Source organism: Fusarium falciforme, chromosome 1, assembly GCF_026873545.1.
Source record: "Fusarium falciforme chromosome 1, complete sequence".
In the NCBI taxonomy this organism is placed as follows: Eukaryota; Fungi; Ascomycota; class Sordariomycetes; order Hypocreales; family Nectriaceae; genus Fusarium; species Fusarium falciforme.
Window position 1 is genome coordinate 2740507 of NC_070544.1, and position 25768 is coordinate 2766274.

The following is a 25768-nucleotide window of genomic DNA, read 5'->3' on the forward strand; positions in this document are numbered from 1 at the left end:
CTTCAAGGTTGAGCTTCGCCTCAGCGTTTGTGCCCGAGATGACCCCAGAACGGAAGGAACCAGGAACAGGCAGCCCCCACGTGAACACCTGACCCGACGTCTGTCATCTCTCTTCTCTCCACATTCTAGAAAGCGAAGCATCTCCATCGAACCCCCGGATCTAAGCCACCGCCCCAGCCCCCTCCGTCTCCTTCACGTCCGAGAATCTCCGGGGCTCCGGGCCGTTCTCATTCGCCGTTGACGGTCCGGGGTGCCGGGGTTCTCAGCCGCATCCTCGACGCAATGCTACCCTCACATGAGCAACTCCCAACCTGCTATCTATGCGCCGCTCCTACGGAAGATTTGGGCCCGAGCGGTTCCCCCATGACGCCGTCGTCATTGTGCATTTCGCCCAACTGTGGTGGCTTACTCGACGTGACCCCCGGTCAGCTTGATCGACAAGCCTCTTGGCAAACAAACCCGACCAAGCTTATAACACGCCGCGACCCGCTGGGCGAACCTGCTGAAGAGACACGCACACACTTCATCCTCCGCCCTTCTTCCCCTTCTCCCCTTTCTAGTTTACCACATTCGTGCGATCCCATGTTTCCAGAGTTCTCCGCCCGGTACAAGAGGGTGGCCGTTCTTCTCAAGTCTCGCAAGACTACACTGTCGGTTTCCGGCGGTGGAGCTCAACCGCCTTAATGGGGCTGGTTCATCACGGTTTGGACCTTTTCAACTATGATCAGAGCGTCTGCTCCAGTCAGGTTCTGATCACTGCCAACGGCACACCCTCCAACATCGAGTACGACGAGTACGTTGTCTATAAGAGGCCTGAAGAATCGGGGCCGGCCACCCTGAGAGAGCACGTAGCAGAGGAAGATGAGCATATTGCCCATCACTTTACGCGTGATGACGCTCCTGGAACTGCCCTATTTGACAAGGCATTTCGTCACGGGTTCCTCCTTGATCGCAATGTGTGTATTTGACGCGCGATGAAGTAATACTCGACTGACCCGATCTCAGGGAACCTTTCGCAAGCCAGACCAGGATGAATCTCCATCAGCCGGAATGGAAGGCCGTATTCGTAGAGTGCATGTCTTTTCAAAGCCCAGCCTTGGAGAGTCGTGTTCACTGACGCCCTGCAGCATCTGCTTTAAGCGCAAGACCATCTATGACGGTGGCCGCGACATTCTCAGCATGACCGTCGATGATCTGGCAGCCATGGACCTGCATCCCGCTACTCTGCAGTACTCAACCCGTACGACCACAGAGTCGAGGTTCTGGTCCAAGGACAGATCGCGCCTGAGTGAGCCTTGCATCAAGTGCATGGAGAGTATCGGCAACTAAACAAGCATAGGCATTATCCTCGCATTCTCCGAGATGCCCAAGACGCCATGCGACTTTCTCTCCATGACTTACAACGTCAAGGAGCGTACAGCGACTATCCTAGTCCGACAATCCTGGGAGCCAAGACGGCACAACCTCGACGATCTCGACGAGTACGACCACCGCCTCGAGTCATGTAGGACTCACTGGGCGCACCCCCTGATCACGCCAGTGGTGCTGCTTCAAGTGCAATTCATGCGATGTGAGGAGGCGGTCATTGAGAACAACTCCAATGTTGCAAACCTTGAGTACGACGTGAGCAACATCGCCGGCTTTGAACAGCAGGACTTGCCAGGGGGTCGGCGTCTCAGCCGGACCTTTAGCAATGGCAAGGACGGAGCCAGGATCGCTTGGGGACCCATGACCATGACCAAGCTCATGAAGAGGGCGCACGAAGTTCTCAAGGACACCATCAAGCTGCTGGACACAATCCGCTGGATGGAGCGTGCCGTCAAGGTCTTGATTCTCGCTGGTGACGAGCTCACTGAGCGCATGGGAAGCTCTGTCCAACCGTTTGGCCAGGATCTCAGCATGTTGAGCCCTATCCTTATTGACCCAGAACGAGGACCTGCTCCTGTGAGCCCGGTTCTGCCGCCCAAGAACCTCCCTAAGCTTCGACTGCCCGATGAAGATAGCGATGGAGACTCGCTGGGACCGCATTGGCATGAGATTAGGCAGTATCTTGATGGATTGCTGCGCCTCTGCATGGGCCTTGAGACGGATAGGCGAATGTCAGAGGCCAGATGCCGTGCTCAAATTGACATGGTGAGTTGAGGTTGCCGCCCTCCCCCTGAGATATGCCTACTTATACGACATAGATCTACAGTAAGATGGCCCAGGAGGACAACATCCTCAACGCCCGCATGGCAGTGGCATCAACCCGCGACAGCTCTTCCATGAAGGCTCTGGCTGTCATCACGGCCATTTTCCTTCCCGGCGAGTTTCTCGGCACGCTCTTTGGCATGTCCATGTTTGACTGGCTCGGACCCGACGAGGAGGACAATGGAGACGAAAAAGCGCCTATGGCCCAGTCGGTGAAGGTCAACCGGTTCGGGGAGAACTTCTGGTACTACTGGGCCACGGCGATCCCCCTGACGTTGGTGATCCTCTTCGTCTGGCGCGCCTGGTGGGTGACTCAGGACCGCTACTTTCGTCGCCACCTCTCGCAGGAGCTCAGCGAGGAACGCTACTGGACGGCCGACGGAAAGCCTCGCCAGCTGGAACGGAGCTTCCTCTGGGACTTTTTCTACCTGTCGGCGAGGCGCGACGAGCGGCCCCGACATTCGGAGGAGCTGGCCGACCTCGAGACCATCGACTCTGGGAAGAATGGCTACGAAGGTCAAGCCAGCGCTAGGCAACGACAGATTCTGGCGACGAGGAAATGGAGTCTTAGCCAGAGGGCTGCGGCTGTTTCTGTGTGAGGAGTGATGGATTTGACTGACTGGGACTTATAGTCAAGAACGCAGAATGACAAGTTTGATTAATACACAGGTTCACATGAGACATGCACTACCTACTAAGAGACTCGTTGAAGGCCCTCACGGACTACGAAGCCTGAGGAAACATTCGAACGAGGCAAGAGGGTATCTCTTGCAGACGTTGATTCTTACTAACTTGAAGTTGTACGAGGTACTGCATCGAGGGACCATGATGACGGTGTACCCATCAGAATGGCTCCAGACAATGCCTTGATGTGACGTGACAATGCATTCATCACAAGGGTGGTCATGCGTGTCTCACATCCGAGACACGCGGAGAATACTCTCGACGAAACCAGGTAGCTGAGTCGGGTACGCCCTTGATTGGAATGCAACATGACAAGGGAGGAATTCCTTGAAGGGGTTCGAGGCGGTGACTATCGACGATGGCTTCAATAGCGTCCAGACGCCTCACCGAGGGAATCACCTAGAGGCCTCTCCATTGAGGGAACCAGGAACCTGTCTATTTCAAATAATAGAAGCCTCGAAATTGTTCGCTCCTGGTTCTAGAGCCGGGCCTGGCTTCCTGTCCGTTGGATCAGCAGGTCAACGGCAACGGCGATACCATGCCGAACCCCGGACTCCACGGTTGAGGTCTCGACTTTCTGGTTAGTAAACGATGTCGTTTTTCTTCGGTGAAGCCGTCGTCGCGATGCCAAGTTTCGTTGTGCCTCGTGCCTGACGAAATCCCCTGCGCCACTAAACGATATTCTTTGCCCTCGTGGTAAAGGATGGGTTTTGGGAGGCGAGGAGGCGAAAAGTGAGACATTGGTTCATGTGAACAGGGGACTTTAAGTGCCTTGTGAGACATATGAATCCGGCGTTATCTGATCGTGGTTGACGAAAGCGTTTACGTCGGAAGACTTTGAGGTGACGATTCTCACGATTCTCGACGTATTTTTGCTACAAAGATTCTTCAAAGAGCCAGATTCAAGGCTGGAGAATCAAAGTCGATCAGATGGATGGCAAAAGGCTTACGCAGGAACAGATCTGTCCCTGGATGGCTTGCCCCTGGTGGAAAGCCACTTCGTCCACCATGGACATCAACACCACGATAAGACGCACGGGACATTCCCTTGAATAGGGCCCTGAAAGACTCTTCGAACTCTATCGTGAGTATCTACCACTAGGCGGGCCAGCCCTTCCGCAGGTGTCCCATCTAGTGCCGGACCTGACTTCAAGGGACATTCCTTAAGGGAGCTTCAGACATGCCAACCCACGTTGTTCCCTATTCCCCACCGTGTCTCTAGATCCCTTCCGGCTCTGATGGCTCTGCCCTCTTAGTCGAGAACGGGTATCGCTTGAGGCGGGGGCTGGCGTCGTTGCTTTCCGCAGTTTGATCGTCTAGGCTCCTTTCGAGGGCCAAGCTGCACACGCGTCTGCCAACGTATCGCATAGTCCGGTCATGTATTGGACTCTCCATGCCAAAGCCTCTTGGCATCCGCTACTCAAGCCCTTATTAGGGCAGCCTCAGGTCTCCTCATGTCTCACTTCCTTCTCGACAAGGCGGTTTCACTCTTTTAAAGCTGTTTCCTATTCTATCACGGCACTCCTCACCTTGTTTCATTCTTTAAAGTGGTTCAGCCATATACTTCCGGCTCCGTCGAGTTCACCAACCTCTCTATTCTTCAGAAGCCGGCTTCAGCATCTTGGCTCTCAGTCCTGAGCTGACGTCTGGAATCCTCTGGCTGTACCGGGGTATTGATCGACAAATCTTGATAAAGAAGCCCTGCCGCTCACTTGAATCTACTCGGCCTTATTCAAAAACACTCACTCACTACCAACTCATCCACCCCTTCTCACACACCTTCAGCTTCACGCTCAGATATGCTCAAGCGTCTCATCCTACTCGTACCTCTCCTGGTGCAAGCAGTGCTCGCTGCTCCCGGACTAGAGACAAGACACAGACATCTCCATGACGAGGTACACCATGGCCACGGCAACCGGAATACTCCAACCACGACTGCCGACTCTGCCGACCAAACAATCGACGCCCGCTGGGTCAAGGCCAAGCTGGGATGGGTCAAGGCCCCCAACAAGTCTCAGAGACCAAACAACAACAACAAAGACAACTCGGACGGCACCGTCCCTGAGTTCATCGCGCCGAAGCAGCCGTGGGTCAAGGTGCCCAACAAGTCCAGCAAGCCTAGCAAACCTCAGGTTGGCGACTCTGTCGGCTCCAAGGACTCGACTGTCCCCGAGTTCATCCCTCCCAAGTTCTTCCAGGTCGCAAAGAAGAAGCCTCAGGACTCTGACCAAGACTCGGGGGATCAGCCTGCTGCTACTGCAGATTCTGACGAGGTCAAGGTCGAAGAAAAGGTTCCTGAATTCATTCAGCCCAAGGGCCCTTACCGAGGACCTCAGAAGTCTAACCCCCCTTCGTCGGATACACCTGAGGAGTCTACGGTGCCCGAGTTTATCCCTCCTAGGTCGCCATTCGGCTACAAGAAGCCGCGTGCTGTTGATGAGGAGACTGACATTATCGACGACGACTTTGACTATTCTGATGAAGACTTTCCTGGCATGGACACAGCCGAGAGCACTGCCCCTGAAGACGACTCGTCTGAAGAGGAGCAGGCCAACGACAACACTACTATCCTGGAGACCCGAGGCGTCAGAAGGAGAAACATTCTTTACTTTACCAACTGGTGAGTGGTCCCGCATGGTGTCGAGGCTTGGATCACACAAGGAACTATGCTGATGAGATAAGGGGAATCTACAGAGCCAACTTTCAACCTCAAAACATCCCCGCTTCAGAAATCACCCACGTTCTCTACTCTTTCCTGGATATCGCCCAAGATGGAACTGTGTAAGTGCTTGACTTGTTGAAGAGTCTACTGTTGCTAACCTTGTCTAGCAAATCTATTGACACTTGGGCCGATACCGACAAGCACTATCCGGGAGACTCGTGGAACGAGGCGGGCAACAACGTATACGGCTGTGTCAAGCAACTCTACATTCTCAAGAAAAAGTACCGCAACATGAAGGTCCTCATGAGCCTCGGCGGGTGGACGCTGAGCCCTCACTTTGTCCAACCCGCGAGCACGCTGGCCGGGCGGAGGAAGATCGCCGCGAGTGCCGTCAAGCTACTCGGCGACTGGGGCTTTGACGGCATCGACGTGGACTGGGAGTATCCGCAGAATGCTCAGCAGGCTCAGAACTATGTCGACCTGCTCAAGGAGATTCGTCTGGCACTTGACAAGTTCTCTAGAGATAACAAGCTCAACTATCGTTTCCTGCTCACTGTCGCCACGGCTGCCGGTCCTGCCAACTACAACATTATGAAGCTCAAAGCCATGGACCAGTACCTTGACGGCTGGCATCTCATGGCTTATGATTATGCTGGTGGCTGGGATACCACTACAGGCCACCAAGCCAACGTCTATCTGTCATCCAGCAATCCCCTCTCAACCAAGTTCAGCACCGACAGGGCCATCAACGACTATGTCCGGGCCGGAGTAGCCCCTCAGAAGATCCTAATGGGTATCCCTCTTTACGGTCGTTCATTCGCCAATACAGCCGGCCTTGGCCAGAGCTACAATGGCCTCGGCGGCGGCAGCAACGAGAACGGCATCTACCTATTCAAGGACCTGCCCCGTCCCGGCGCAAAGGCCGCCATCGACAAGAACCTCATGACCATCATCACCTACGACAAGCAGAAACGCGAGCTCGTGACGACCGACAGCGCCGACTCTGCCAGGCTCAAGGCGGCGTACATCACCCGGAGGGGCCTCGGCGGCGCGTTCTACTGGGAGGCCAGCGGCGACAAGCTGGGGGCCAAGAGCGTTGTGTCGGCCGTCAGGAAGAGTATGGGGCCCCTGGAGGTGTCTCAGAATCTCCTAAGGTACCCGACGAGCGTATACGACAATATTCGTCGTGGGATGCCGTAACTCTTGACTCTCCTTTTTCTTCCTATTTTGCATGTTGGGAGTTTTGGGGGGGTCTTTTGCTTTCCTTTCTTCTTTCGTCTGTGGAGATATCCTTGTAGTATACTTTATAGAGCATCGAAAAGCCTTAGATTATGTTGATCAATTCACTTTGTAACTTTTAGATCAAGTCGTTAAATACTTGTGTCATGTTAGTCAATCAACTACTGCTCGTGAATATTGCCCCATAACGGCACACGTTGTCACCATTTATGAGAGATACTGCAGACTTTGATGGACTAATTTGACCGTCAGGTTTCTTTTCCATAATTCCCTTGTGCCGAATCTTCTTGATGTGAAGCTACATCTACTACTGGCTTACACGAGGATAGCTGCCCCCATTACGAGAACTGATAGACACAACAAAGCCCCTGGGCTTGTGTGATGAGCAGCAGAAGGGTCCTCGCTGGCAGAAGCAGACTCTGCGACTGCAGTTGCTCCGGCGCGAGTGACACTTGTAAATGTCGTGGCGCCGGCAGAGTTAGAGTCGGAGCTCGAAGATCCACCCTCCTCCTCTTCCTCATCCTCATCTTCATCCTCATCTTCATCATCGCTGTCTTCGTCGTCCGAGTCCGAGTCATCCTCGTCTTCATCATCCTCATCGTCATCTTCATCATCTTCGTCCTTATCAGTGTTCTTGCTGCCCTCATTCACATTGCCCCCTGATCCTGACCCTGATCCACCAGATCCCGAGCTTGGCAAGACGGTTGTAGAAGCACCGGCCTCTGTTCTAGTAGAGTTGCGAATGCCCGTGAAAGTTCCATTGCCTGGTGTCAGGACAGCTGTCGGAGTGGCGACTGGTCGTGGAGTGCTAATTATCCTGCCATCGGCCGTCGGAGTAAACGAGCTAGGTGAGCTAGGTGAACGAATTGAATCCTGAGAAGTTAGATATGATTTCTCCAAAGAAACACCTACTACTTACGGTCTCTGAGACGCTTGAAGACTCTGAGGCATCAGATGATGCCAGGCCAGGAAGAATAGGTGGAACGCTTGTATCAATCAACAGCTTCTCCTCCGAAGTTGCGGTAGGCACTTCAGTCGTCTCCGATTCAGATACAACCCCGTCTGTTGTTTCCGGATCAAAGGTGTCGGTGAAGCTGAGTGCTGGGGGGGGCTGAGAAACAACTGTTTCGATGAGGATGCCTCCGGATAGCACGGCGGTTTCGCTAGGCTCATCTAGCGTTGAACTTGACTTGAAGATGTTAGATTCATTGCACATTATAATAACATTGAAAATAACTGCACTTACTGGCTCAATGATCAGCTGTGCTGTCGCAACTCGTAGAGCCACAAGGGCGATATAACATCGTGAAAGCATATTTAAGTGTAGGAGGAGAGGGAACGATTAAGGGTTTAGAGATCAACGAGAAGATGCTCTTCGAGATGCAAACGATCGGTAAAAGGAAAAGAAGGAGAGACGAAAAGAAACTGCCCAGCAGAGAAGAAAGTGAATGAAGTCGCCCAGCGCTTGAGGAGACCAAACACTGAGACTGGACATCGAGAGGGTAGATATACCCGACCTGATCAACAAACAACGCCTCGGTTCAAGTCAACCGAGCCGTCGTAAAACATCATCCTCAAACTTTGCCAAGCCATCTAGGCCAGGCCAAGAACCCTTACGAGACCGACATAATGTTTCAGCCTCAGAGAAGAGAAGCTCTGATACAACTCCCCAACCCCCCTGAGCGACGATCAAACGCCCACAACCCGCCTCACCTTAACTTGAAACTCTAGACAAGTCGTTGCAGATCAAACATACATAGCCCAAAAAAAAAGACCTCCTTTGTTTAGCATTTTCCCTGCCCTTTGATCTACTGGTACTCCGTAGTTGCTACGGTATTAAAAACAGCAACAAAAACTTGACTCTTACATGGCAAAAAAACAAAGAACCAACGTCACCTTGTCGGGAGGAGGAAACAGTAAGCTCCCCTGACACAACGCACGCCATTCTCCGACGTTTGAGCCCCAGCCCCAAGCCTAAGCCGCGCCTCATCTACGATCCGCACTTTACTGTAGCTAGCCCTGGCTGTCCATACAACCGGCCTCCGTGTCCAGACTTGTCACATGCCCATGCCCAAGCCCTACATGTCAGGGCCCTGTCCCGGAGTCCCGGAGGCTTCGACGCCGTGGAAGGCATCGCCAAACGCCGAGTCCTCCATGTCCATACTGAGATCCAGACCCTCGCCAAGCTCGCCTGCCGAGCCGTCCAACGTAGGCCCATCAAAGCCAGCGAGCGCGTCTCCTGCCGTATCCAGGTCGCCGAGCGAGCTGAAGTCGTTCTGATCAAATGATAGAGAACCACCTGGTGTTGCAGCTGCTGGCGTCGCCCCTGCAGAGGCCGTCTTGGGGGCTGCTGGCTTCGCATCGATGCCCTGTGCATTGGGAGTATTGGCATTTGCAGATGCTGTACCCGACCCAGCAGCAGCGTTAGCAGGCGCATTTGGATCAGGAGTGGCGCCGTCCTTAGGCACGACAACCCATTCTCCACTGCCAGTTCCCTGATCAGGCGCTGTGGTAGCTTGGTCCTTGGCTGCCTCGGTTCCGCCCATCGTCACATCGCCACCGCCTGGTGCTGATGTTGCCCCAGCCTGCCCGGGAGCAGGCGATGGGACATTCGGGTTCGAAGGAGTCCCGGCTCCCGACGCTGTCAGGTTCGGCTGAGGAGTTCCAAACGTGTTCATGGGCGTTGATGTGGCTGAGATGCCTGTGTGCATCTGGTCAAGCAGTCCGGCAGCGGTGCCGCCCATATCGACATCAGATTCCCCAATCATGACACCACTGTTCTGTGAGCCAGACTGCGAAGCCTGACGTGACAGCTGAGCCGCAGCCTGCGTAGGTTCTGGCGCCGGAGCCTGATAACCACCGTCTTGAATACGAGACACTACTGGCTTGCTCACGGCCTTCTTTCCCGTGGCATTCTCGACCTCTGACACTATCTCTTCGGCCGTCTTCTTGCTAACAGGACGGGGAGAAGGGTCATCGTCGTGCGGGTCTACCTTGCCCTCAACCCGCCAGATCTCAGTGCCAGTTCCCTCGACGACATTCCGTAGTTCCTTCTCCTTAGAGTCAAAGATGGAGTTCGCCTTGAACTTGGCGAGAGCCTCGGCATGAGCCGCTTGCATCCTCTCTATCTCAGCCTTGGTCGACTCGATGTGCTCAGTGACTCGCTTGCGGAACTCGTCTGCCTTTTCGGGGTCTAGTCGGCCGATATAAGGCTTATCGGGTCCAGTTGCAAAGGCGTCGGCTCCTTGAGTGGGAAAGATCCCCTCTGTCAATGACGCCAGCTCGCCCTTGAAACCAAGACCGAGGTCGGCCGGTGTGATTTGGCTTATCCGGTATGGAGACGAGAGGATCTCCTCCATCCACTCGTGATTCTGCTGGTACCGACTCAAAGCAATCTCTCTTGGCGTAAGATGGTCAAACATGTCGCCCCTTGAGACATCTTCGTCGTCATCAAACGCCGCATCCAGCTGAGGCATCCCGGGGATGGCAGCCTGACCACCTTGGCTCGCCGCGTGCCTCGCGCGCTTAGCAGGAGGACCGGGCGTGGCCTGTGGAGGATATGCCATCTGCTGAGGAACGCCCCGAGGCGCCATCTGGGGAGGAACTTGTTGACGGGTAGGGTCGGGTAGAGTGGGCCAGTTGACTCGGTCGGACAGCATGAACTCCTTGCGACGGATCTGACCGGCTCGCTGCAGAAAGTGCCGCTGCTGAATGAGGGCGTTGACGCGCTCGTCGTAGGGGATCATGGCGATGGGGATCCTGTCGTTTGGCTCCGATGGCCCGTAATGCACAATGAACAGGCTGACATCGGGCTGAGGAGGGTTGGGATGGCCGGGGACGGGGACTAATCGACATCGACGACGGGCGTGGAGGGCATACTGCTCACCGGGGACGTAGCCGGCCTTTTGGTAGTAAATCTCGAGCATCTAGGCGTGTCTTAGCATGCATATCGTGACAATGACTATCCAACCTTACCAATCCGTTGCCCAGGTCATGCTTGTAGAGCTGCTCTGGGGGAGCCCAGACGTATCCATCCGTCGCAAACGTGGACCCGAGGCGCTGCAGAGGCTGCCAGGTCAGGAGGATGGTGCCGTCGGTGGGCTTTTCGAGATATGTCCAGAAGAAGGGAGCTCGGTCTCGCGCGACCTGGGGGGCGCTCATGAGCCACTTGGCGACCTCGTTGAGGTCAAGCCGGGGCATCGCCGGGTATCGAAACGCCGAGATGAGGTGGACATGCTGGATCTGCGAGACTGTCAGAGGGGAATTGCGACGACGAAGGCTGCGTGCGCATGGTGGTGTTGACATACGAGGTCCTGGGGGACGCCCTGGCTAGGATCTGGTTGAGCCATGCTGGAAGTCGAATCGTCGCGGCCGACGAGGCAACAGCGTGTCGACGCCTGTGATGGTGCGATTGAGTATTCACAAAATTGCGCGTCGCTATCGATTCGGCGCCGGGGGGGTTCGATGAGTTGATCGGCCAGCGAACGGTGACGAAATGATCTGGCGCAACGCAACAAGTAAGAATGCGATGGAGATGTTAGAGAGAGCGACGAGTCCTTGCACCAGCCCCAAACTTCTCGCGACAAGGCTGCGAGCATGTGACCAATCAGAGGCCTTCGTATTGGGGGCCAAAAAGTGGACCCAGCCTCAACCGCGTCAACCAAATTACCATGACCAAAGAGGAATGTTCTACCACTCTACGACATATAAGACTACAGCACACAGTATTACTCCGTACCTAGGTACTCAGTCATCATGGACACACAGCACCTTCACTTCAGCTTACAAATACTTAAACTTGTTTTATTTTGTTCTGCTTGAGCTTATATGGTCCCAAAATTCATCACTTGAGCCTCTAATCCCTAGCCAGCTCAGTCATTACCTATCCGTTGCAGCGCCTGCGTGTTCCTGCGTTCCTATTCGACGCTTTTGATGTGACGCAGCCTTCGAGCTTCCCATAACTCGACCCTATTTAACTTAGATAACCATTGCTACCCCATTCACAAAACATCCCTTATGCCTGGTAGGTAGAGGCCGACACGTTACCACCGCGGCCAGTCCAGTTGACGTGGATGTCCTTGCCGACGGGGTACTTGTCGCTGGCGTTCTCAGGCTTGATGTGGAAGGTGTGGGCACCGAAGTAGTCACGCTGAGCCTGGAGGAGGTTCGCGGGGAGGTCCTTGGTGCGGTAGCCGTCGAACCACGACAGGGCGGTAGAGAAGGCGGGAGTAGGGATACCAAGGAGGGCAGCCTTGGCGACAACGTCTCGCCAGCCGGGCTGAGCCTTGTGGATGGCCTTGTGGAAGAAGTCATCGAACAGAAGGTTCTGGAGGTCAGGCTGGTTGCGGTAGGCAGAGGTGATGTCCTTGAGGAACACGGATCGGATGATGCAACCGCCACGCCACATGAGGGCGATGGAAGGCTTGTTGAGCTTCCAGTGGAACTCCTTGGCGGCCTAGAAATTGTGTAAGTCATAATTCTGTTAAATATCTTGTAGTGGAAAAGCTTACCTCCTGCATGAGCATGAAGCCCTGGGCATACGAGATGATCTTGGAGGCATAGAGAGCCTGCTCAAGATCCTCGAGGAACTGCTCCTTATCACCCTCAAAGGTGGTCACACGGCTGACAAACTCAAGCTTGGTAGAGGCGACAGCTCGCTCGTCCTTGATGGCAGACAGGCATCGGGCAAGGACAGCCTCAGCGATCAGGGTCACGGGCTGGCCAAGGTCCAGGGCGTTGACAGCAGTCCACTTGCCAGTTCCCTTCTGGCCGGCCTTGTCGAGGATCTTCTCAACGAGGGCAGTGCCATCGTCGTCGTTGAAGTACATGATGTCACGGGTAATCTCAATGAGGAACGAGTCCAGAACACCCTTGTTCCACTTGGCAAAGACATCGCCAATCTCCTTGCTGGAGAGACCGAGGCCGCGCTTCATGATGTCGTAGGCCTGTATTCACCTGGTCAGTCTCACATGCAATTGGGTCCGCATGATGGAATTCCATACCTCGCAAATGAGCTGCATGTCACCGTACTCAATACCGTTGTGAACCATCTTGACGTAGTGACCAGCACCCTCGTCGCCGACCCACTCACAGCAGGCCTCGCCGTCGCTCTTAGCAGCGATGGCCTGGAAGATGTCCTTGATGTGAGGCCAGGCCTCCTCGTTACCACCGGGCATGATGGAGGGGCCATATCGGGCACCCTCCTCACCACCAGAGACACCAGAGCCGACGAAGCGGATGTTCTTGCCAGCAAGATACTTGGTGCGGCGGTTGGAGTCGGGGAAGTGAGAGTTACCACCATCAATGATGATGTCGCCCTCGGCAAGGAGAGGCAGGAGCTTCTCAATCCAGTCATCGACAGCCTGGCCGGCCTGGACGAGGAGCATGATACGGCGGGGGGACTTGAGCTTGCCAACAAACTCCTCGACGCTGTGGGCGCCGACAATGGACTTGCCCTTGGCCTCGTTTTCCAGGAATCGGTCGACCTTGGAGACGGTTCGGTTGAAGGCGCAGACGGTGAAGCCGTTGTCGGCCATGTTCAGAATAAGGTTCTGTCCCCTGCAAGGTGTGTTAGTAACATGAGATTTCCGGCAGCGCCGGACATTTTCTGGAGGATTTCACTTACATGACAGCGAGGCCGATGAGGCCCAGATCCGCACTTGGAGCATGGTCAGCATTCGTGGTATTTTGAACCGCTGCAGAGCTTAAAGGTGAGGTAGAGGAAGGGGATTGTTGAGCGCCGCCCAGCTTGAGGTTCGCAAGACGAGCTCTGCCTCGAGAACCATGAGCCAAGTTCATGACGAGAGAACTGAACCAGACCGCTCAGATACTCCAGGCGCAAGCTCATCGCGACGATTGCCTCACTCTCACAGCGCGCGGAATGAGGCCATCAGAGCATCACCATGGGAACTCTGGGGCGGGGTGGTGGGGTAAATCGTGAGGGACGAAGGTGAAGGTGCACGATGGAGGGGTGAAGTGGACTTACACAGGGCCAGACATGATGGGCTACTTTTTGATGCTTGATTGACGCTCGACGGGGTATAGAAGGGTTGAGAGCGGATGCAGAGTTTGAGGAATAAAAGAGGAAGAGGAAGAAGAAGGTGAGAGATGGAAGAAGGTTGTCGAGAAATAGTGAGGACCGTGGATCAAGGTGGGAGGGAGCGACAGGGCCGTGTTATTACATATGCGCCATGCTGTCACAAGCAAGCTGGCGACACCCCATGGCATGGATGGCATGGAACTCCGCCGGTTCGGTACCTTGCGCCGTAACGCCCCCGCCGTCTCCGTACATCTTTCCGCTCTCTCGCTCAACTTAGCATTACCGCACGCTGAGGGCTCAATTGTCGGCCGTCTGTCTGAGGGAGCTCATTCAAACATGGTCAAGTTTGGCCGGGCGCGGCGCCAAGAATGGGGTGGGTATCCGCAATGATTGGCGGGGCTTCCCAACTGCGTATCGTCATCGTCGCTGCGGTGCGGCCGACGAGTGTTTTCTTACATTTTCCTTTTAGACGACCCAAACGGAGGATTGGGGAGACGAGATGCTTGCTCCCTGGCTGGTTTGATAGGCAATTACAAATTATTTGCGCCATTTATCTATCACCTCTCTTGCTCTTATCCTCACTGGAATCAATCTGATTTGAACGTTTCTCTGTTGACAGAGAATACCACTTCTCGATCCAGCATCACATCCCACCTCATCATCATGACTGATGCCCCTCCCCCTCCCTCCTAGTGCTGTGCGATAACCAAGCTACCTCACCTTGCAAGGATGCGGTGCAGCACAAGCAAGCACCTTGTAGGGGTCCATCCAGCCACGGACACCGAGTTCCAGGACCTCCCCCCATTCACATACCCTCTAGCATTGCCCCTCCAGCCCCCCTCTCAGCTCCAAAGTTATGACGACTTGGCGGTGCTGCCACGGCGTTACCCCTTGGTGCAGCAGTCTCACTCACCTGGAGCTTACCAAGAATTTTAAAACCGTGACACAAGCAATACAAATCTCATACAAATCTCGCCGGATACATGTGTCTGACCTTTTTGGCTTGCCGCGTTCCGTCTCAGAACTTGTTTGGCCAGTTGGGCCCCTCAGTCTCAGAACCTCCTCAGTTGTTATGCATGGCGCGTTTCCCTTGCTCTGACTGCTCGTTCGCGGCTTGTTGGGATACACCGTCCCATGGCTCATTTTTTCCTCATGGCCCACGTCCTCGGAGCCATGTCGCCCGAATGTTGGGACCCACGTCTCCGGGGCCGTCCTTGCCACTGCCGTGCCAATCGAGTCCATCATCGGACAGTAGCCCGAGTCCCAACACGCTCTAACCTGGGATTCTGAACCGATAGCCCCGAAAAGGAAGAAAGAAGAATCGAGGAGGAGCCCAGAAAAGGCCGCACGCCCAGCAGCATGGTTCTGCTTTGTGCTGGATGCTCCTCCCGTCTGACCAAGCATTGGCTCCACCGGCGGATTTTCATCCGGAGATTCAGGCGTGCGTTGCATCGCTCGTGCGGCATTGGCACCGAGTTTTGACACCCATCCAGTGCCAGCCTCATCAATGTCCGAAGTCGCTCATGACGAACCAGAGGCGACGATGCCCAGGCGAGGCGGCCTCTTACAAATATGAGTGGCCAAACGAGTCTCTTTCATCCCGCGCTGACTGGCTCAAGTCTAAAGTCCGGAGTTCAGATTGACTCGGCTCCTCATGGAGCCGCCCATTAACCCAACCCCTCTCTAACGTTAATCTGTAAGTGGTAATCCCTTCAGGTTTTCTCTTCCATGCCTCCAATTAGCCGTCAACTTCTGCCGCCCAGGACTCGTCGACGGGTCAATCTCGCGGTTTCAACATCGCCCGGCGGCCAATCGAGATGACCAGTCTGGACACTCATCCAGTATCCAGTGAGCCACATGCTCCCCAACGCGCATCTTTGAGTTGAGCTCCAAAACCTGCCCAACTGGGATGCGTTGAAGCCTCACCAACCCCCACCCCCAAGGTCAAGGTGCCCACAGCACCATTTAGCCACAGGACTCACCGTTCTTGCATCTATCCCGAGTCAATTCTGCTGTGGAGACGTGCCATTATACGGGGCAGCAGGCGCCAGGTCAACGGGCAGTGCACAAGCCGGAGATCCATTTTCCGGCCAAGTATAAAGGACACCCCATTGCTTTCTCTGCGGAAACTCCTGTTGCACTTCCAACGGATGCGACGGAAACCAATGTCCCCCCTAATTTGGACGGTTTAAACGGAAATGAGCCTTTTTCTTATCCGTCGCAGTCTCGTTTGTGATAGGAATCCTCGCTTTTTGTCAATCCCAAGCTTTCATCCTGACCAGCCTGTATCCAGTTGAGGTGAAGTTCGTGGGGGTCACCTGCTTCACCTTGACCTTCATCACGTGACAGTTCCCTTTCACCGAACCCATTTTTTTCTATGCCAAGCACTGGCCGAGGCTGAGGCGAATCGTAGAAGGCTATCAATCATCCATTTTCTTCCATACACCAGCCACCATCATCAACAACGACTTGACGTTGCAACACCGCAACACCGCCTCGACATCTCCAACGACCGGCTGCAAGTACTGGGCGACTTCTTGAAAGAGGAACTTTGAGCAGAACTTGGCTCAAGGTACGTTTTCACACGCAAACACACACCGCCTCCTCCCGTTTTTTCGCTGTATTCATCATGGCGTACCCTCCCCCTCCAGGCATCAGCAACAGCTCTCTCCCACCGAGACCTCCAGCCTCCAAGGCCGGCTTCAAGCCCGCGTTCTCTTCAGCGGCTCAATCCTCGAAACTAGCGTACTCGAGCGCCCCGCCGACATACTCCGGCCCTTCGAGCTACCCGGCCACCACTGCTGCTCCGGCTGCCCAATATGCGCCCTCCTACTCCTCCTATCCGACCGGCTCTGCCCCCGGCGCGGTGAGCTCGGGCGCGCCTACTTCCTACTCATATCCTCAACAGTCGCAGCAGCAGCAGAGCTACGGACCCCAGAGTTACGGCGCTCAAAACTACGGACCTCAGAGCTATGGACCTCAAAGTTACGGTGCGGCAAGCTACGGCGCAGCTCCGCAGATCCGAAATCCTTTTCCCACGCCCGGCACGGCTAGTAGCGATTACGACCCCGAGATGGCTGCGCAGATTGCCCAGTGGCAGAGCGCGTATGTGAGCCGCGACGCGACTGATGGCAAGAGCGACAAGCCTGCGGGCCCTAGCGCACCCAGGCCCGATACCCAACCTACCGGTGCCGCAAGTGCTGCTTCTGCTGCCCAGGAGAAGAAGAAGACAGTTGTGCGCGAGGGCGGCGGCAAGAAGTGGACAGACGATACACTGCTTGAATGGGACCCTTCCCACCTGCGCCTCTTTGTCGGAAACCTTGCCGGTGAAACCACAGACGATGCTCTCCTCAAGGCCTTCTCCCGCTGGCGCTCGGTACAAAAGGCTCGCGTCATCCGCGACAAGCGCACGTCCAAGTCCAAGGGCTACGGATTCGTCAGCTTTAGCGACGCGGACGACTTCTTCCAGGCCGCCAAGGAGATGAACGGCAAGTACATCCAAAGTCACCCGGTCGTGGTCCGCAAGGCCAACACCGAGATCAAGGTGTCCAACGCCAAGGACAAGGATAGAAATAACAGAAAGAATAAGAATAACCACAAGAAGGGTGGTCACGGAGGCGGCAACGGTGGTGGTGGCTACGAACCCAGCCTGGGCCCCATTGGCGGCGGCGGCGTGGTTAAACCTGGACAGAAGACCAAGAATGGTCTCAGGCTGCTTGGCTAGGGTATTAATATCTGGAAAAGGTATTGGTTGATATATATTATATGGTGTTTGGCGTTGCGTGGGTTCCATCATACCCAGCCGTGGAGTGTGCAAATTCGAAGGCTTGGCCACCGGCAGTTAGGAAACAGCTTTGAAAACATGACATTCAATACGTTGAACTTCTTAACATCACCAGACTAAGCGTAGAGACGTGATTATGTGAACGAATGTCTATGATCATGATCCAGTTCTCATAGAATCAGTATCGGGGTATCTTGGGGTCCCTGGCCTGCTCTTGTCTCATGCCAAGCTTGATATCCATGTCTTCCCAAGTATGCGTCTCCAGTGCCCATCCTCTCCTTCTCTTCTACTGTCCGTCTTTACATGACGGATCACTCACTCCTTTCTAGATAATCACCATGCCACCGCTGTGGCTCACTTGTTTATTTATATAGTACAAAATAGATGGGGTCGGGATCGGGGCTTCATATTGATAAGCCAGCCCGATGAGTCGTGATACACAAGCCATAATATCCAAAAGAAATAGGTACGCTAAACGAATGCTCAGTCGGATCTATCGTGTCGACGGTCATTGGCCGTTGACGTTGGTTGTAGCAAAGGCTGAAAGTCGCCGTCGGCTGTGACCGTGTCGAGTCTGTCGATGCTGTCACGCAAAAAGGCGGCGTTTTCTCCATCTGTGTCACCATCACGGTCTATAATGCCGCTGCTCTGGCTCGATGGAGAGTCGGGCTCATCTTGCTCGGCGAGATGACGGCCATGAACATCCTCTTGCGCCTCTTGTCGCATCTTCCTGATCTTTATGTAATTATAGGCGACAATGGCAGCCATGGTGGTGAGCAGACCGATAAAGTTGATGAGAGTGAGGCGGTCGTGGAAGACGATGGTGGCCGCACTGATGGTCACAACCTCCTTGAAGATGCCGGCAATGGAGAGTGTGACGACAGAGGTACGCTGCAGCAGAGCGAATTCGGATGCCGTCATACAAAAGGCGATGCATCCAGGGAAGAGGAGAAACAAGGGGGCCATGACAGCGCCCCATTCGTTGGCAAGGACCTTGAAACCTTCAATGAGATTTCCAATACCCTCTACGGGAATAGCCAGGGAAATGAGCACGAGGAACATGACGGGAGTGAGGAAAAAGATGCTAGAAAAGGGATTCGAGGTCGCAGGGTTGCGGAGGAGGAGGATCTGGGTCAAACCCCAGCGGAAACCGGAGAAGAAGGCAGCTGAGATGACGAGAACGAAGCCGCCCAGCTTGAACTCGACTTCACCAAAAACCATGAGAATGACACCCATGGTCATGGTGGCGATGATGCCAACGAGGCGCCATGTTGGAGTTTCGAGACGGAAAAGGAAAGCAAAGATAAGGACAAATGCAAGGGATGAGGACTTGCACATGGCTGTGAGAATGGTTAGATACACGAACGATCAGCAGTCAAGAATTTGGTCACATACTGTAAAAAGTAAGGCTGATGAACTTGAGAGACGTGTTTCCCAGTCCAATATCAAGACCAGTGGCGGCGCCACAAGGGCCAATTCTCGTGAGATAAAACATCTTGGTCATGCCATAAGACTTTGGCTCTTCGTCGTGTCTTGACCTCCCCAGATCAGACTGATGCCCGCCGCGACCCGGCCGCAGTGAGGGAATGAAATACAGCACGAGGCCGGAGAGTATAAACTGCACCACCATGTGCATAGACGTGGTGAAGAGCGGAAAGGCGAAATTGAGGCGGTCCTCGTCAAACATCCACTTGTTGTACTGGAGCCACATTGTCAGCAATTGAAACTCAAAAGAAGGGGGCGGCGTCGTGGGAAAGGGGGGGACCATACAATAGATATTGACAAGGAAAAGAGATACCACAAGAGGATTAGAAAGCCATTGATGAGAAGGCTCTTGATGACGCTCTTGTCTGCTTCTTTGCGCTCCTCGGCCGAGATGTCATTATTCCCCCTCGCAATACGCTGGTCCAGCTGGGTATTTCTCTTGCGCTTCTTCTGCTTCCTGTGCCGGTCCTTGCGGGTCAGACCCGTCTCCTCGTCGTCCTGCAGGTCCTCGTCGCTGTAGCTCTCATCCCCCGACTCGTCTTTGCGGATCGCAAAGCCATTGGCGTCGAGATCTTCCTCTGAGATCTTAGGCTCGTCAGATAAACCGTTTGACGCTGGGCCGCGACCAGAGGTGGCGCGGGATCTGCTAGGTGAGCCGACGGGGCGGCCACCAGAGCTGATCTGGCTGCTTCGACGGCGACGGTGTTCGGCGAGGGGCTCCATCTCGATGTCGTGGTCGTCGGTGTCACTGTCGTAGTCTTCGCCAGTGTGAGACCTGGCGGCCGGAGAGCGAGACGGACCGGCCACTGCTTCGCCTCCTCCTCTGGACCTCAGTTTTGCTGATCTTCCTCTTGAAGCTGGGTTTGTTGATGTTGATGTTGATGTTGATGATGTTTGTGCTGAAGGATCGAGGTCCGTGGAGTTATGGCCAGGGACCCTGTTGGTGGCTGACACAGGGAGAGATGCGTCGACGAGGAGAAGAGGTTCGGGGGAGGCGGAGGGAGAACGGGAGTCGGTCGGGGGAGGTGGTGAGGGCAGGAGATTGTCGGATCGTGAAGGGGGAGTGGTCATGATGGAGACCCAAGAAATGGAGACGGGGACGGGGCTTTCATATGCGAGCGACTGGACCTGTTGGAGTGGATGGGGAGGGAAGACGGACTGGACTGTACGGTACGGGCGATCTGGACTCGGCTGAGCTGGCTGGCTGGCTGGTTTGTGGGTGTGTTAGCCAAGAGGAGGCCAGGTCTAGCGTATGCAAAGGGCGGAGCTAGTACGATTGGAGTAGTCATAGAGCTGCGGTCGCTGGGGTCGCGGGGCGGTTGTAGGGGGCCGGAGCGCATGCCCAGCTGGAGCCTGTAAGCCCCAGGTTGGAACTGACTGTCAGTCACACCTTGCCTTGCCGGGAATTTGATCACTGGACGCTGGAACATCGGGAGGATGAGACATGGGGGGGGAGTTTGTCTTCCATGGATGGTGATGGTTCCCTGGTATCTGCTTCGGGTCTCTGCTGCGTATTCGGCCTCCTTCATAACGTCAGCTGGATGCTCACCTCTCTTTCGTCTCTTCTAAGGAGCCCGTCGAGTCCGCTGCCCGTCGAGTGGAGCTACGCGGAACCCCGTGGCGCACCGTCCGTCCGCACGCGACACGGTATCCAGACGGTTGGAAGAGCCATGATTGGCCGGGGGTCATGTTCTTGGTCCGAGGAGAGCTTGCACAAAGTGCATGGGTTCGCCGCCTTTTGGGTAGGACCATGTTTTTTTTACTTGGACATTGACTTGATCGGATGAAATAGAGGTCTTCTATGTAGTTGCGGTGTCCAGTGTCCTCAAGTGGTGAATAAGGCAAGTGAGCTTGTCAAGGGAAAGACTTCTGCCAAAGACTACCTGGGTACTTGGGCAGCAAACAAACAAGACGCCTCCAGATTGCAGCCACACCAAGGGCCAGAAAATACAACGACGAGGAATAGCGATCGCCGTATGACCTCTCAAATCGCACACAGTCCGATCGACTCTGCGGGGTTTGAACGGCTAGGGCTGTCGGTCTTGTGTCTGTCTTGACCTGAAGAGGAGAAACATTGCATCAACGATCTTCAATGAGCCAGGCTGCTGATCACCTCCGCACGTGTGGACGCTACAACAGCAATAGTTCATGTGATGGCGTTAATGCATGCCGTTGTGTCCGTCCGTGTACCTACTTTCTCTCTCTCGCATCAAAAACTGGACTTTCGGACTCCTGTCCCTTTGCGTTCATCATCCGTCATCCCCCCTATCCTTGCCATCAAATTCTCGGCACTTGAGCTCTTCTCATGCGAAATGCTTCAGTCTGAGGCAGCCAACGGGCCCCGTCCCTTTCAGGGGTGAGGACAGAACCCCCCCGGCTCGTATACGGATATCGGAACGGCCATGGCAGACCCTGCATAAAACCAGGCACCATCTTGATTGATGAATGGAAAGTTCCTGACCTCCCAGCCTCTTTTGCGTTTGTAAACCGTTCAGTTCAACGGCCAGGAGTCGGTTCTTTGCGACGAGCTAGCTACTGTAGCTCCGGCCAAGCCGGGGTCCTAGATCCTGGTCAGCCGTCATGCAGGCTTCTATGGGATTTTGCAAAGTTTACGACAATCATGAATTTGGCCATTTTTTCAGAGTTAATTGCCAGGCAAGTATCGAGCAGCTCGGGTAGCGGTCCTTTCATCTACCCAGTGCCAACGAGCGCATGTCTCAATCATCGGAAACTTGCCGTATTGACTCCGAGACCCTTTTTTTTGCGCCCTGGCGTTTACTTGGCACGACAATAGCCGACCTTCCGTGCCCGTGTGCAACAGTGCTTGGAACTTGTAGTCATTGATACTGCGTCTTTATCAATTGCCATTGTAGGTACTATGCGGATGTCAACCAGGTTGTCCAACGATGTGCACAGAGTAGAGGCGGCTACCATGAGCAGTATCCTGGTAAAGAAACGATTGGGTTGATTAAGCATCCAATAGTTTCCTCGGCAATTCCCATCTTCAATTCTTCATCTTCATCTTCATCTTCATCTCACCTAAGCGCCCATCTGAATCGAGGCATGTGCCACAACATGGTAAAAATGTGCTGGATAAAACCGGCTTACCTCCATGGAACGTTGTGTGAAGTAGCGTTTCAGTGAATTGGTCAAAATGGCCCCTTGCTTCGATGGCCGTGGCTTTAATACCTACCGACTTTTGATCAAGCTGAGGTCGAATCGTTGACTGCCAGATCAGACCTCCACATACATACCGGGTAGCCAGCCATGGTGCTCACCATGTGAGCTCCATTGGAGACGTGCTCCCTTGCCAAGTCCTGCCCGACTTTACCGTGTTCACATCCCTTAGTAGATTGATTGAGGCGAGAGGGCATGCGATCTGGGTAGTCATGAATCCATTTCATCATGAGTGATGGAAGCAGAAGAGGAGACGCTTTTAAGCATCTTGGTTCAAAGAGCCTAGGACATAAATGGTGAAAAGGTGCGCCATGTTGCTTTCTGATAAATACCTTAGTAAAATTCATGTAATGCCTTCTCCAAGTCTTTATAATGCCCAAAGTGCGATACCTGCATACTGACTAACCCATCAGTGGCGCTCCCAGCAAACCATGGCCGTTGGAAGTCAAGTCTCAGTTCCCAAGTCTCGGCATGCGCTGCTTGTCAGACTGGAAAGAAGAAAGAACTTGGTTTGTTGGTCAGCTCTTATTAGTCGTCGAGTTGCACGTGGACAAGAAGCTGGGTGCTACTTTTGGCAATGGTCGCTGTGATGGTCTGGTCACCCACACCAAGCTTTGAGCTGCCCCGGGCGAGCCAAGCATCGTGAAAGCTTATAAGCTCCGTCCCCGCATGCTCTTTCAGCTCCCTTTCACGATCTCCCTGGAACCTCTCAAGGGATTGAGATACTGTCACTGCTCAATCTTTCCCGTATATCCGCAGATCCATTTTTTTCCTTGCCGGGATTCTCGGGGCTGCACGATTCCACTGCGGAAGCACTTACACAGTCCATTACATCATACCCGAGCTATCCAGCTTCAGAACCTCAGCTGTCCATCAACTTGCAGCATCTCACCGAAAATGGCTTCTCAATGCTCTGCAGCGCACCCAGGAGGCTCCCGTCGTGCTCAGACGGGAGGATACCTCCCAATTGAGGACTATGGAATGATTGGCAACATGCACACCTGTGCCCTTGTAGGAATCGATGGGAGCGTCGACTTTATGTGCTGGTAGGAATCACATTTGGGCCTTCAATCTCAGATCCCTCGGCTAAATCTTGTTCTTCAGGCCCGACTTTGACTCTCCATCTGTGTTCTGTCGGTTGTTGGACAAGGACAAGGGCGGTCACTTCTCTATTTCTCCCCCTGACGACTTCAACTGCACTACAAAGCAGCAGTACCTGCCGTCATCTTGCATCTTGCAGACGAGATCCATTCATGAAGATGGAGTCGTGGACCTGGTGGACTTCTTCCCTCGCCCAAAGAGTGCCCAGGTCATGACTAGGGGCTACAAGCTGAACGCTTACCGAGAGGCCACCAAGGTCCAGGAAGAGCTCAAGAAGTGGTTGGTTCGTCGGGTGGAATGCATTCGAGGCAGTCTAACTCTTGGTACCATCTCTACTCTTTTCATAGAAGTGTGAAACTAACGTCGCCAGATGTTGAAATCTTCCCCTCGTTCAACTACGGAAGGGACCCGCATGAAACCATCCTCTACCAGGAGCGTCACATATCATCTGACACCAAGAGCAAGGTCGCCGCTTTCCACAGCAAGGACTACAAACTCCAGCTCGATGTTGCGCTCGAGAAGGGAGAGGAGGAGAACAGCTGCCCTGCCATCACCTTCAAGAAGGAGAAGCGCTCTGGAACTCTCGGTGAGGGTCTTGTTGCTCGCATCCAGATCCATGAAGGCCAGGCCATCTCCTTTGTTCTCCGAAACGATATCAACAATCATATCACTGAGCACATCTCCACAGAGGTCCTGGATGCTCAGCAGCACGATACCCAGACTTTCTGGTACAACTTCATCTCGCAGTCCAAGTACAAGGGCCGATGGAGAGAAGTTGTGTCGAGGAGCTTGATGATTCTCAAGATGATGACATACGGTATATATGCCAACAAAATTCATATTTCCCCTATGTTCATGCTGATTCGTTGCAGAACCTACCGGCGCGATTATCGCCTCACCCACCTTCTCCGTCCCCGAAGCCATTGGCGGCGTGAGGAACTGGGACTACCGCTACTCCTGGATCCGAGACTCGAGCTTCACCATCTACATTCTCCTCCGTCTCGGTTTCAAGGCCGAAGCTGACGCCTACATGGAGTTCATCATGGAGCGATTCGTCCACTCACGAGGCCCAGATGGTGGCCTGCCCATCATGTTCACCATCCGTGGCGACACCGACATTCCCGAGCTCACCCTGGACCACCTCGAGGGATATCGTGGCAGCAGCCCTGTTCGTATTGGTAACGGCGCGGCGTTTCACCAGCAGTTTGATATCTACGGTGAACTGATGGATGCCATCTACCTGTACAACAAATACGGAAAGCCAGTTCCTTGGGATGTTTGGAGGGCTGTGCGTGACATTCTCGGTAAGTCGAACAACTAGCTTGTTTGTTAAACTCTACTAACTGATCGTAGATTACGTCTTGACGATTCTTGATGGTGAGTAGTAGAAAATATGGAATAAGGCTTGTTCTAACAAGACAGATCCCGACATGTCCATCTGGGAAGTCCGTAACAACAAGCAGCACTTTACTTACTCGCAGATTATGCTCTGGGTTGCATTTGACCGTGGCCTTCGTCTCGCAGAAAAGAGATGCTTCCCTTGTCCCAACCGCGCCAAATGGATGGAGGCAAGAGACAATCTTTACGAACGTGTCATGGAGAAGGGTAAGACCCGTCACTCCACAGCCATGGGTTTGAACGAACTAACTGTTGGGCAGGATACAATGAGAAGATGAAGTCCTTCGTGCAGAGCTTCCAGAACAACACCATGCTCGACTCTTCCATCCTCATTGCGCCCCTTGTATTCTTCATCTCGCCCTGCGACCCACGTTTCCTCAACACTCTCGACCGCATCCTCCTGCCCCCTGAAAAGGGAGGTCTGACGAGCACCGGCTTGGTATACCGCTACGACACCGAGCTCTCCGACGATGGTTAGGTCCCCTGATACAAGAAACCCCCCCTTTGACAGAAGAGTGAGCTAATGTAGCGGGATCGTATGTAGGAGTAGGCGGCCACGAGGGCGCATTCAGCATGTGCACCTTCTGGCTCGTCGAAGCCATGACCCGCGCATCCGCCTACGAGCCCAAGTACTTGGTTCGGGCGGTCAACCTCTTTGAGAACATGCTGAGCTTCTCTAACCACCTGTGCATGTTCTCCGAGGAGATTGCGCGCAGCGGCGAGCAGCTGGGCAACACGCCCCAGGCTTTCAGTCACCTCGCCTTGATCAGTGCTGCGTTCAATCTCGACCGCGTGGCCGAGAAGAGGCTCAAGTGATGCGGGATCTGTGGTTCAGAGCAGTGAGCCGTGAAGGGGCACTTTCACTTATTCAAGAATGACCCTGTCATGTTAATTGCGCACTGTATCATCGTTGCCTTGAGCAATGAATGCATCAAAGTATATCATTGACGTATTCACATGTATCAACTGCATAGATCCGTTTCCATCTCTTGCCAAATCCTTGAACTAC

The 25768-nt window shown here is 54.1% G+C and overlaps 8 protein-coding genes across 8 annotated transcripts; 4 read left to right on the top strand and 4 right to left on the bottom strand.

Annotated features, from left to right (window-relative positions):
- Positions 1–683: 683 nt before the first annotated feature.
- On the top strand, positions 684–2789 carry NCS54_00074100 (Hypothetical protein; the record flags this gene model as incomplete). Its single annotated transcript, XM_053146383.1, has 4 exons — positions 684–956; positions 1006–1288; positions 1340–2133; positions 2187–2789. The coding sequence occupies 4 exons, from the start codon at positions 684–686 to the stop codon at positions 2787–2789; spliced, it is 1953 nt and encodes a 650-aa protein (XP_053002358.1).
- Positions 2790–4673: 1884 nt separating this feature from the next.
- NCS54_00074200 (Chitinase) lies at positions 4674–6736 on the top strand (the record flags this gene model as incomplete). Its single annotated transcript, XM_053146384.1, has 3 exons — positions 4674–5494; positions 5557–5655; positions 5704–6736. The coding sequence occupies 3 exons, from the start codon at positions 4674–4676 to the stop codon at positions 6734–6736; spliced, it is 1953 nt and encodes a 650-aa protein (XP_053002359.1).
- Positions 6737–7090: 354 nt separating this feature from the next.
- On the bottom strand, positions 7091–8090 carry NCS54_00074300 (Hypothetical protein; the record flags this gene model as incomplete). The annotated part of the gene is made up of 3 exons (XM_053146385.1): positions 7091–7648; positions 7695–7964; positions 8022–8090. The coding sequence occupies 3 exons, from the start codon at positions 8088–8090 to the stop codon at positions 7091–7093; spliced, it is 897 nt and encodes a 298-aa protein (XP_053002360.1).
- Positions 8091–8853: 763 nt separating this feature from the next.
- Positions 8854–11124, bottom strand: NCS54_00074400 (Hypothetical protein; the record flags this gene model as incomplete). Its single annotated transcript, XM_053146386.1, has 3 exons — positions 8854–10701; positions 10751–11017; positions 11083–11124. The coding sequence occupies 3 exons, from the start codon at positions 11122–11124 to the stop codon at positions 8854–8856; spliced, it is 2157 nt and encodes a 718-aa protein (XP_053002361.1).
- Positions 11125–11789: 665 nt separating this feature from the next.
- On the bottom strand, positions 11790–13774 carry NCS54_00074500 (6-phosphogluconate dehydrogenase, decarboxylating; the record flags this gene model as incomplete). Its single annotated transcript, XM_053146387.1, has 5 exons — positions 11790–12230; positions 12286–12720; positions 12778–13333; positions 13401–13544; positions 13761–13774. 5 exons carry the CDS (start codon positions 13772–13774, stop codon positions 11790–11792), a joined length of 1590 nt encoding a protein of 529 aa, XP_053002362.1.
- Positions 13775–16443: 2669 nt separating this feature from the next.
- On the top strand, positions 16444–17538 carry NCS54_00074600 (RRM domain-containing protein; the record flags this gene model as incomplete). Its single annotated transcript, XM_053146388.1, has 1 exon — positions 16444–17538. The coding sequence occupies one exon, from the start codon at positions 16444–16446 to the stop codon at positions 17536–17538; it is 1095 nt and encodes a 364-aa protein (XP_053002363.1).
- A 543-nt stretch (positions 17539–18081) lies between these two features.
- On the bottom strand, positions 18082–20154 carry NCS54_00074700 (TPT domain-containing protein; the record flags this gene model as incomplete). Its single annotated transcript, XM_053146389.1, has 3 exons — positions 18082–18938; positions 18994–19297; positions 19369–20154. The coding sequence occupies 3 exons, from the start codon at positions 20152–20154 to the stop codon at positions 18082–18084; spliced, it is 1947 nt and encodes a 648-aa protein (XP_053002364.1).
- Positions 20155–22887: 2733 nt separating this feature from the next.
- On the top strand, positions 22888–25575 carry NCS54_00074800 (Hypothetical protein; the record flags this gene model as incomplete). Its single annotated transcript, XM_053146390.1, has 8 exons — positions 22888–23306; positions 23365–23684; positions 23732–24178; positions 24234–24665; positions 24715–24738; positions 24784–24966; positions 25020–25232; positions 25289–25575. Exons 1-8 carry the CDS (start codon positions 22930–22932, stop codon positions 25573–25575), a joined length of 2283 nt encoding a protein of 760 aa, XP_053002365.1. The 5' UTR covers positions 22888–22929.
- Between the last annotated feature and the right edge of the window lie 193 nt (positions 25576–25768).